This window comes from Prionailurus bengalensis, chromosome A2 (assembly GCF_016509475.1).
Source record: "Prionailurus bengalensis isolate Pbe53 chromosome A2, Fcat_Pben_1.1_paternal_pri, whole genome shotgun sequence".
In the NCBI taxonomy this organism is placed as follows: domain Eukaryota; kingdom Metazoa; phylum Chordata; class Mammalia; order Carnivora; family Felidae; genus Prionailurus; species Prionailurus bengalensis.
The window spans coordinates 149,502,987-149,515,360 of NC_057348.1; the positions used below are offsets into that span (position 1 = coordinate 149,502,987).

The 12,374-nt window shown below is 42.4% G+C and overlaps 1 protein-coding gene across 2 annotated transcripts in view; it reads right to left on the reverse strand.

Moving 5' to 3' along the window:
- Nucleotides 1–3,059: 3,059 nt before the first annotated feature.
- The window catches only part of SLC35B4 (solute carrier family 35 member B4), a 36,704-nt gene continuing 27,389 nt past the window's right edge, over nt 3,060–12,374 (reverse strand). The window contains exons 5-10 of one of the 2 annotated variants that reach the window (XM_043589554.1): nt 11,321–11,402; nt 11,042–11,102; nt 9,393–9,502; nt 8,015–8,090; nt 4,549–4,624; nt 3,060–3,700 (exon numbers count right to left, since the gene is read on the reverse strand). In XM_043589554.1, coding sequence (XP_043445489.1) covers nt 3,454–3,700; nt 4,549–4,624; nt 8,015–8,090; nt 9,393–9,502; nt 11,042–11,102; nt 11,321–11,402 — 652 coding nt within the window. In that variant the 3' untranslated portion in view covers nt 3,060–3,453. The other variant, XM_043589555.1, reaches the window with a different exon arrangement.

Consider the following 12,374-nt stretch of genomic DNA (forward strand, 5'->3'; position numbering starts at 1 on the left):
TCAGCTCAAGGTGGGTGAAAAGAGCAAGCAAAATTATTTTCCAAACATAGAAGGGAATGGTAGTTAAGATTCTCAGCCCCAGTTTGAGGTAACAAAATATATAAACATTTTTACATTAACCCTTATGTTCATACTTAGCTATACATATACTCACATATGGGTCAGATATTCTCACACTCCAAGTATCAATGCTGCTAACCATGTATAACAAAATACGTGCTACACAGATATAAATACCTTGTAAAAACCCACAAAAACATCTGAGAGGCCCCAAAGAATAGAGGCCTAAACATACAAGATTATAGGTGGTGCTCAGTAGAAAACTACACACATGAACACAAGCTGCAGTGAAGAAACTGGAGGTGGTGCTGAGGAGAGGAAAAAAAATAGGGCAAAGGTGCTCAAGAAATGACCCCAAGATATTAGAACCTTTTAAAAATGTCCATTAATCTTCCCAGAAGAATACAGTACTGTAGCATTTCATTTAGGATAACTGCGCAGGAAGAAGGGGGAAAGACGAGAGTATGTCCTAGTACTTTAAAACTTGCAAGTTTTGGGGGCGCCTGGGTGGCGCAGTCGGTTAAGCGTCCGACTTCAGCCAGGTCACAATCTCGCGGTCCGGGAGTTTGAGTCCCGCGTCAGGCTCTGGGCTGATGGCTCAGAGCCTGGAGCCTGTTTCCGATTCTGTGTCTCCCTCTCTCTCTGCCCCTCCCCCGTTCGTGCTCTGTCTCTCTCTGTCCCAAAAATAAATAAATGTTGAAAAAAAAAAAAAAACTTGCAAGTTTCTATCAAGCATTAATGATTGCTTTTGTTGGATGAAAAGGAAAATACAGGATCAAAAATAAATTAATGAAAAGTGAAAAAGACAGCATTTATAATGTGACAACAGAACTGTGGTAAAGGCTACGGAGACACTATGCTAATATAATTCAAATATCTACCATTTTCTCCTGTTACTTTACGATACCAGTCAAGGTGTTAAAACGGGTACACACACGCACACAATACTTTCTCACTAGTGTCATCCTGTTTGATCTTTGCTCTTAAACACCAAATCTCTTTTGTAAACAATCTATGGAGTACAAAGTTACATAGTCTTGACCCAGAGAAAGAAGAGAAGCATTTAATAGACACTTCTCTTCTGGTTACATGGGTCTGGTTTTCTACAAAATGGTTTATTTGCCCCTTTAATACAAGTCGAAATTAATTTCAACCTGGAATGAAAAGCCAGTTATCTAATGGAAATAAATGGCTCCCCCCCCCCCAAAAAAACACAAAGTTTCTAATGAAAGTATTAACTAGTGTCCATTAGACATCTATTTCTTACATTCCGGCCACTAGACAGAAAAATCAACTCACAGGGCATTTGAGACATTCTGTTATGTGTTCTATTTTATTGTGTGAGTGCACTAATCTGTCCACATATAACCTCTGGTTAATAAAACCAGCAGAGGTATTCATCTGAGAGGAACATATACTCCCTAAAACCACAATCTAAAACCTAATAGACCCAGTTAAATGCTCTCTGGGGACACCAATACATTTCGATTACTACCAATTTTCATCGACATAAAAAGGACACTAAGTTAGGTAAGGTTCTAGCCTGTTAAGACTCCAGACACATTGCAATCCAATAGCCCCCAGGGGCAGGTTCTTCTATTAAGTGATTTTTTTTTTTTTTTTTTTTTTTTTTTTTTACAAAAGTAGCTTTTATTTTTGTTTTTAAGAGGATATTTAACAGATGCTATTCATAGCACCATCAGTCTGAGGAGCTCTAGGTATTTCAAAGAAAATGCCTTTTGGTTCTATAAATGGGTTCATACCAAATTCACCATCTTTTAGAATAAATCCATGTCCAGAACGACAAATCAGTCTGAAAACCCTGTGACTTAGATGGAGAAACAATATCCACGTTATGGAACGAGCGAGGCAACTTACGTTACTTCCCCAGAGCGACCCAAAGGTTCTAGAACACTTATCTCAGACCCCCTCAGACAAAAGCTGCAGAAAGAGAAGGAAACACGACACACCACAGAGTGAGCCACGGGGACCCGGAGAGCCACGTCGCAATTTAAGACCACAATCTGCATCCAGAAAAACATGAAAGGCCTTTGTGTGCAAAAAAGAAAAGCATGTGCTTGTGGGAGGTTAATGAAGGTCTGGGGCTGAGTGAAGAACAAGAAAATAAAAGAACAGATTTTCACGCTCTTCTCTCCTCCAGTATTATCACACAAGCTACACGAGTGCGCACACACCCCTACACTCTACGTTCACATTGTTCCTCTTTCTCCAAAGTTTCCCAGGGTGGGCAACTACACCTCCGACGTGATCGGCCAAAGGGGGGCAGGTTTCTACACGGAGTAAAACACACGACCTCCCAAGCCCCCGCAGATTATCCATCAAGAACATTAAGATACCTCATAGGAAAAAAAAAAACCAAAAAACTTCTCATTTTAGTTGTGATTTGACCTTATACACCACAACCCACACCCACCACGTATCAGTCTACTCCTTAGCCTGACGGACCAGGACTCTCATCAGACTGACCGGCAGGGCTGCATCTCTCTGGTGAAGAAGCCTTTCGAACATTTAGCTGTGGCTCTCTCGGTGCTGACGAGGGCCAGCTCCTCCCCGCCATCGTGGTGTCACCATCGCATCTCTGAGCTAACGGGGTTCATGTAGAAGACTGAGGGAGAACGTCTCTCCCAATTCATACACGACCTTTCTTTCTTATTAACTTTGTGCCATAGAGATATGCTGCAGGTTTGTTTCAAGCACAGAAAATAAAAAGACTTTTGCATAGGGGGAAAAAAAAAAAAAAAGCTGTGGGAAAGGATTCCCATCAGTCCTGCTCCAGCGTTACCAGGGCTCAGCTCACAGGACGACTGTTTCCTTCCCAGGCCAACGTCCTTGGTGTCTCCGTTCACCTGGCCACTCAGTTGTTCCTGATGATGATCCCTGGAGCGTCTGACTGGCTGAGAGTGCTGCTGGGGTTGGGGGGGAGGGGGGAGGGGGGAGGGGAAAGGTGACAAAAAAAAAAAAAAAAAGGGGACGAGGCTACAGGATGATAATGACTGTATGGCAGAGAACCATCAGAATAGCAACAAGAGATAATCTTGCCCGAGACCACGGATATAAAACTAGAAGCTCTGAGGACTCAGAATTCAATAAACAAGTAACAGTACTAAATATTCTGGTAAACAAGTAACAACCCAACTGGCTGTTCAATAGTGGACCACTGTTCTTATTTCTATTTCGGGGTTGCGGGGTTTCCATTCAGAGTCCACAAACGTTGGTGTCTACAGCGGTAAGAAATCTGAGGCGTCCCTCGTTCTGAGGATTCTCTGGTACACGGCTGGTTCAATACTTCAGCATTAACAAAAGCGAAACGGTGGCCAGACCTTACCAGACCCTGGCCCATTTTGACACTGGTCTCTCTGTTCCAGGCTGACCTCAGTCCTTCTTGTCCTCCTTCTGAAGCTGGCTTTTTGTGGTCCCTAGGTTGTTCCACACCTCTGTGTACATTAGGGTCCCAACGAAGACAAACAAGGTACCCAGCCAGTGCCACAGAGTGAAAGGGTTCTGGAAGTACAAGATGGAAAAGATGAGGCTGACAAACTTGCGCAGAGTCACGACAAGGGTGACGGTAAGGGAGGCGCATTCTGTGGTGAGGATAAAGACACCCCGGATGCACACGTACCTGGAGTGGTGGGTTAAGGTGGTTTTCTGTAGACTGCCAAGAGAACCCCAGGGAGAACCTTCTGGCATGGTTTAAATGTTTATATTCTAAGAACCAGAAAACACGGGGATGGGTAATGGCTGCTCTGAGTCTCCTCCCTGGTAGAATATCCTGCAGAATGAATGTCCTGCCATTCGTTGGTGGACCCTAGCTTGAAACTGCCCGAAGGCCTGAATTTTTGTTCTGAATTCTTCCCACTGCTTACAGTGAGGGTCCCCTCCCCCGTAGTGACAGGAGGTAACACTTTCAGGAAAGGTCAGCAAACCTACTTCATAGGACCTGGTCCTCAGCCCTTCGACCCACTCGTCCCAAAAGGAACTCCGCGGGCAAATCTCTGAGGTGACTTCAGAGGAGTGAGATCGAGCTCCATCTGTTTCATTGTTCCAAAGACTTAACGGTTTTTATAGTGTACTTAAGGTCGTTCAAGAGAGCCATTTACAAAATTAGGCTTTAATTAGTTTGAAATTTCGGGCAGAATTTTGTGGCAGCTGGTGAAATGTCCGAGGCTGCTGAAAAACTCCAGGAGAAATCACAGAGCATTCTTGTCACATACCAATACTGAATTATCCACGGATTTCTCCACGCCACCCACAGCAATTCCTTTATGCGCCCAATGACCTGCTGACCTCCTGCAGCGCTACCAACTCTCTGGTCTTTCCCAAAAGCCCAGGCTGGATGGGAATCTCTGTCTCCTGCAGTACAGATCAAGGCAGACGCAAAACTCAGGTCACCGCACCATTAGGAATACAAACCTTCTCTGTGTTACTTTGACATAAGAGGAGGGTATGGCAGAGGGGTGCAAAGGATACTGAGTGATGACATTCATGAGGAGGTAGAACCACATGATGGGCACTGTCACACCAATGAAGGGAACTTGGTACAATTCTGCAAAGATTAAAAGGGGATACAGTCATACACTTGGGACAGCGTAAGTCTTCATCTTTTTGGACAAAGTGATACAGACTGAACATAATAGAGACAGCAACGTTCCTCCCCTTGCAAAGAGATTTGGATCGTACACCATTTCACTTGCCCTGATTCCAGGCTACACCAGTCTCAAGAGTCATTACAATGGTTTCTTAAATTCTAATTTATTTTTTATTTGAGAGCAAGTGAGCATGCGCGTGAACAAGAGGGGGAGGGGGAGAGAGAATCTTAAGCATTAAGTTATCATTAATTTTAATTGTAAAATAAGCTCTCTACCACTCACCTGAATAGGACCCCACTTTACAAAGAAAGACTCAAGTACAGAGCAGTGAAAAATGACATGGTCTCAGCTGACAACACAAGAATAAAGACAACTAGTAACTAAATGCCATCTGAAAATATATTCAATCCTACTAGTGATGAGAGAATTCTAAATTAAAAAAGGTTCTACCATTTTATATTTATTAAAACAGCGATTAAAAATTTGTAAAATCCTGGGCGCCTGGGTGTCTCAGTGGGTTAAAGTGTCCGACTCTTGATTTCAGCTCAGGTCACTATCTCAGGGTCGTGGGATGGAGACCTGCCTCGGGCTCTGCACTGAGTGTGGAGCCTGCTTGGGATTCTCTCTCCCCCTCTCTGCCTGTGCTTGCTTGCATGCGCGTGCTCGCTCTCTCTCTCAAAATAAATAACCATTTAAAAAAAAATGATGAGGGGCGCCTGGGTGGCTCAGTGGGTTGGGCGACCGACTTTGGCTCAAGTCATGATCTCATGGTTTGTGAGTTCGAGCCTTGCATCGGGCTCTGGTGCTGACAGCTCGGAGCCTGGAGCCTGCTTCGGATTCTGTGTCTCCCCCTCTCTCTGCCCCTCCCCTGCTCACGCTCTGTGTCTGTCTCTCAATAATAAATAAACGTCAAAAAAAAAAAATGATGAAATCCTAATCTGGAATGGTGGCAGTGGAACCAGCAGCCTCGGCTGGCAGTAGCAATCGGTGCATTTTTGTAAAAAAAATCAATTTCATAATTCTTAAGGGGCAATAAAGTATTTATATGCATTCTTAGGAATTAATCCTCACTAATTCAAAAGATGAAAAATAGTTCTCCATTGATGACAGTACTATTTATGATAAAACATTGAATCAATCTAAATGGCCAATCTTAGAGCAATGGCTATGTATGGCAAAGGAACTTTAAATAAGGCATTAAAAAATTAAAATTAAAAAAATCATGAAGATTATATGCAGTCATATAAAGAAGGAGAGTGAAAAAGTATAAAATAAAATTTAAAAAATCATGAATATTATATACAGTCATATAAAGAAGGAAAGTGAAAAAGCAAGTATAAAACTACATCCATGCTAGGATGACAACTAGGCAAGAATATGCATACACAATATCTGGAAGGAAACTGGGAAAATGAAATTAGCTGACGTGTCAGGCAATGGAATGGTAACTCTTCTTCTCTTAAATATGTTCTCATATTAGTTTTATATAATCAAGGCTTGCACAGTAAATATTTGGGAGGAAACAAAATAATCAAGATCAAAGAGATTTTTAAGTTTCCAATTTTGTAGCTTAAGATATTTCAGTGTTTATTTATTCATTTTGAGAGACACAGCAAGGGAGGTGGGGGAGAGAGAGAAAGGCAGAGGAGAAAATCCCAAGCAGGCTCCGCACCGTCAGCATGGAGCCCGATGTGGGACTTGAACTCACGAACCGTGAGATCATGACCTGAGCTGCAATCAGGAATCAGAGGTTCAACCAAGTGAGCCACCCAGGTGCCCCTTCATCACTTTTTTGAAATTGCTCAATTGTTTGTGGGGTCTGAATTATACAGAATAACTTGGGAAATTCGAACAGTGATATTGAAACCTGGTTAGTAAATGAACGTTACTTTTCTTTTGCAAAAAAATAAAAAGCCATGTGTGTAAAGATAATTCGCTCTAACTGTATGTCTGGACTAGGGGGAAATCCCCATAATCTGGTATTCTACTGTCTTTGAAACACTTAGCATGTACTGAAATGAAAAGAAAGTTAACAAGTATTATTACTGTTTAATAACTTCAGAGATCCACTGTATCGATTTGCTGGGAAAAGAATCAATCAGTAGGACTTAAAATATTTAGGTGGATTTTTAGTTCTCTTAGCAAATTCAAGGATAACAGGTTCATCTGAGACAACCTCAAAGCAAGCAAGAGAAAGAAGCATATATTCAACGCAGGTATGAGCTGAAGGCAGATTCTAAAAGAGATTTTACATAAACACCCATCCCTGTGACTTTTAGAAGAGCGCTCTAGGAACGAAATCAAATCAATCCCAAGGAATCTGACGTTTACTTTAATAGCCCTGTGCTGTGTGGGGACTCTCAAGGGACCTTAAAAATCATTGTGACAAAAATGGCTATATGTCAATGAGATCTCCAAAAAAACCCCCCCAAAATCAGAAATGGAGTAATTCAGAGCCTTAGAAACGTTAACACACTACCTTCATTACATATTTTTTTTGTGTGGGCAAATGGGACAGGCAAACACAGCAAACTCAAACAGAAAGCAGTCACAGTCACAACCTCACAATATGCATGTTCAGACTTCAGAGGGCAAACAAGTTTAGGTACGAGCCACGTAAAGCCTTAATTCTACAAACGTGTATCTGTTCCTGTGTGTTCATTTGTCTGTATAACGCCATGTCTTTTAGTAGATATTCACGTCGGATAAGTAATTTCTTTCAAGTTAGTTGGCAATTTATAGCTAGTTTATTAACTCGCCACTTTAACAAGGAATAGCTAACTTACCCTGCAGACATTTGAACTAATTTTGCTTATTCCTGCTGCCTACCTTCCCTGTACCTTGGAAAAAAGCCCCCTCGTGGTTTTTGCTTCCCCTTGCTCCCAGGTGGCTAGGCCAGGACTGGGTCTGTGAGCAGGTCCGCCTTCGCCAGCCGAAAAAAAGATGTGCGGGAACACAGAGCTGGACTGCTGCCCGGCTTCTTGTGGTCCCACCCCTGCGGTGTGTTATTGCTATGTCTTTGCATCCTCAAAACACCAAACGTGCCACATGCAAATGCAAACACACACATTCCAAAGCGTTCTGTGGTGAGGATGAAGACACTTAGAAAATCTGAAGGCAGTTCTCTAACTTTGTTGGCAAATAACTGAGAAGCACCCGTAAAACCTTTTGCTGCTGCAACTGCTCATTAACAGCACTATATTCCCGGAAGGCGGAACAGGGAGGGTTTCGAACAAGGCAGGGATTTGGATAAGACCGTGAAAAGAAGCGGTGGTCAAGTCAATAGGAAAACTGAGAGCTGATCCCAGAAACTGTCAGGTAATTCCCCTGGAGATGCCCACACTCACCAGACTTATTGAACAGAACCGCATGGTCATAAATGTCAGAAGCCAGGAAGATGAAACCCGGGAGGGGAAGGGCGTGCTGTGGGAAGGAAGACGTCGTGTAAATTGAAATGCAAACACATCACAGAACATTTAGAGCGGCTTTACAGTGACTTTAAGTTTTACAAGGTGTTTGACAAGCAGTGTCAAGAAAAGGAATTTAGACTCGCTAAATTAAATATTTGTACCCAGTGCTTCTGCCCACGTGACCCTGAAAGGCGTGCTGTCAACCCCAAACTACAGCTCTTGCCCTTATGGAACAGAATCAGATGACCATCACGCACTAAACAAAAAAATGGAGCCGGCATCCTTCCCTCAACAGAAGGGAAATTAACTCCCAGTCATCTTGCCCACAGGATTTGCTGTATTTTGCTACTTTTGAAAATGGCTGAGCAAATACAAGGATTTAAAAGTTATAAAGCAAAGGCAAATTTCAGGGAGTTTAGGAAACTCGAGGGAAAAAGAGATTTGAGGACAATATGAGGTCAGGGAAAATAAAATGAAGACAAGAATAAAAAGGGGTTGAAGAAGACACAACAGGTCGGCACAGATGAATGAACGAGCCTGACAATAACCCACCACAATAAGGAATCAGAGCTAACGTTACAGGCAGTTACTCTGTGCCGAGTACTGTTCTAAAACAAAGGTGTGAACTGGACCGATTGTTCCTTATTTTTTAAATTCCCAGACACATACTCCAGCTCCCATTAAATATCTCAAATTGATGGTCTGCAACTTTAGTACAGAAAGCTGGTGGTGAAGGAATCTCTGAATACGGACCCTGAAGGCGTCCCTACCAGCCAGGACGGTGAGGGGCTGTGCTTTGGATGTTATCTCCACAGGAGAGACGCTGGAGGAAGAGGACAGTTAGAGGAGGTGGCTCTCGCTCAGCAGTTTTACAACAAAAAAGTGGAAGCACACAGAATTTGCTAATGAAACTCTCCATCAAGGGAAGACAGCCACTGGGAGGGACTCCGCACCTCCCACCCCCCCCACCGCCAAATGCCTGCCTGGCTGCAGATATCCTCCCTGGCATGTTGTTTTGGGACTCGTTTTCCTGTTCCAAGTTTCCATATTGCTTTTAATTTGACCTCACCTACAGGGACCTGGGGGGGTGAAGGTTCTTCATCCCCGGGGGTCGTTCCTGGCTAGCAGACACACGAGGTTCACACCGACTGAGCACAATCGTCTCCTATAGAGAACTGTGGCTCAGAATACACCATTAGTAGCCTATTAAAAGTACTTGGTCCTTCAACGACATCAGAAAAACGTGTATTTCATTTGAAATGACATATGACGACTCAGTACTTTTTGTCTTCCCCAGGTTCAAAAAATTGCTTACATTATAAAACAAAGCCTCCTTCGAGTGCTTCCCAAATTGTTTGTATAAGGTCTCCTGGAAAATACCCATCCTTGCTGACATCAGAAGAGCAAAAGTCAGTGCCCCTATACCTAAAAAACAAAAATTGGGTTATAAGAATTAGATTTGCTCATTTCCAGACATTTTCCTAAAGAACATTGATTGTTTAAGGTTCTACATATATTACAAACTAGTTGTAGAACATGCACAAAATTTTTAAAAGAAATAAAAATTAACTACAATATTACTACCCACTCCTTAATAGCTTGCTCTATCTCCCTACATACATTTATTTATTTTATGCAAAAAAAACAGGATCATAATGAATATACAATTTTATATCTTGCTTTCTTCATGATCTTTTTCTTGGATTTTCCTTCAGGTCGTTTATTAAAATTTTTTCAAAGGTATGAATTAATGGCTCCATATTATTGTATCCCATAGAAACCATAGTCAAATGTATTATTATAACATGAGCCTCATTAGGTTACTTCCAGTTATTTTACCATTAAAATCACTGTCCATCTTTCTACATAAATCTTTAAACAAAATGTTGATTATTTCCTTAAGGACAAACTTTCCAAAATGGAATAGTACTGACTCAAAAGTCGTAGCTATTTTAAAAACTCAATACATCCATTTTTTCCAGAAAGGCTGTGTCAATTTCTACCATAAACAGGTTATACAAACATGGTTGTCTTACTTCACCCTCAGCAGCAATGAGGATAATAATAAATGATTATCCAATTTGATAGAGCGAAAATAAAAAGGGACTGCATTTTGGTTTCAGTTTGCATTTCTTTGATGCCAAGACTACTGAGGCCGAACATACAATGATCAGACACTAATGTTTTCCCCACGAATTGTGTGTTCGTATCCTTTGCGACTTTTTCTTGTTGGATAAAGTGTTTTTCCAACAGCTCATAAAGATCTTTCTATGTTAAGAACAACAACCTAAAAGGATGAAGTCTCAAAGCCAAGAAGCAGGGAGAAGAGTCCTTTCATTGCTACTTCTCTTCCACTTGGTCTCAATCTGGTACTGCTGCTACCTGGCTAAGCAGGAAAGAGTTTCACCTCCGTGTCATCCAATGTGAGGCCAGAGCTCTGCAGGGGTTGTCTCGTGACTTCCACAAAGAGATACTTGTATTTTTAAAGATTCCCTAGGAGACTCTGCTGATCAGTCAGGTTTGGGAACACTCATTAGGGAAAAGCTAACTTATGAAGAAAATGAATCTAAGATTCAGAAATGAGCCCCTTGGAAATTTCAAGAGCCAACTGCTCTAACGTGCCCTTCGTATGTAGAAGCTCCTGCTCAGCAGACAGCTCATGGAGTAATGGACACTCGAAGCAGTGCTCCCAGTGAGTGTGACAGGCAACCAGAAACTATTCCAGTGGCAGCCGTGGAAATATGGATCCATGTTGTAGAACACGCTACCCTGAACACGGACATTGTCTTTCTTTCATGTTCCGAACACCAAAGTTCAGAGACAGATGACGACCCCGGGTGCCTCTCTCCTCTGTGGCATCATCTGTGTAGCCAAAGCTTCTTGCCAAGAAACCTGTCCCTTAGGAGAAAGTTCAGCCAACAGAACTGCAGAGGCAATTAGCTTCATTGTAATTACCGTACTTGCCTAGTAACCACCTTAGAAATGCCTGGAATCCGTCATTCTCGCTGGAGCTGGACTGGGAGGTCTAGGAAATAAGAAAAATACTCGGTATAGAGTCTAGAACTACATGCAAGGTGCTTGGGTACAAAGGAAATATCTGTGTTACCCAGTCACCTCCACTCTTTTCTTGCAGAGACCCGAATCCTTCTATTGCATAAGCATTTAAGTTTATTGCGTCAATAATAGGTACCTGTGCCCCCACGGCAAGGAGTGAATATAAATAATTTGTGAAGTGATGCTTACCACCTGCTTTGCTGACATGAAAGTGCAAATAAATATCCCCACAGACACCAGGGCAATGGAGGTATATTTGAATATGCTGTACCTGCAAAAACAAGAAGCAGAACACCTTAGGAAAAAAGCACAGATCTGAATTTCCACACTATGTTCACAGTCAGATGGAGCCTAAGAGTAAAAATCACCAAAACATGGCTGAGGGGATCACTTTCTAGCAGACTTCCCATGTAAGGCCATGTGAGAAAGAATCAGGATGCTGGCTGGTGTCTAAACAACACCCAATCTTAGTGCTGCTTAAAAGAGTTTCCATCGGTGGACCGATAGATCGTTTCATCAGAAAACAAGAACAAAAAAAGACACAGACCAGACGTGACATTCCATTCTGCTCAAGAGTCCAAATGAAAGCCCGACTGAGATCTTAACTGCCACCTGTTTCTCCTGTCTTCAGGGGGCCCAGACCTGAGTGTCAAGGGACACAACACACAAGAGGAAGAACAGAATATCACGGCCAAGTAGCAGGATTCAGTGCTCAAAAACAAAAAACAAAACAAAAAAAAAATCATTCAACTTGTCCATTTTCAGGAGAGGATTTTGTAAATCATGTCTGAATGACTCGACTGTTGCTTTTATTTTATTATTATTTTTTTTATTTTAGAGAGAGAGCATGTGTCCAAGTGGGGGAAAGTCGGAGGGGGGAGGGGGAGGGAGAGGATCTTAAGCAGCTGAGTGTGGAGCCAGACTCAGGGCTTGATCCCACAAGCCTGGGCTCGTGATCTGAGCCAAAATCAAGAGTCGGACACCCAACTGACTAAGCCACCCAGGCGCTCCTCCAATGTTTTTAAATGCTGGCACAGTTGGATAAAGGGAGGACTATGACACTAATAGGACTACTGGCAGTAAAAACAGTGGCATTTCCTATTAACTGGAACAACATCGTTAACGTCCCTCTTGGGCTCTTAGTGATAAAGCAAAAGGACTCAGGCAAGAATGAAAGGAAATTAAACTTACAGGAGGAACCATCAGAGGTTTTCCAGTCAAATACTTTGTACACTTCTGGTCA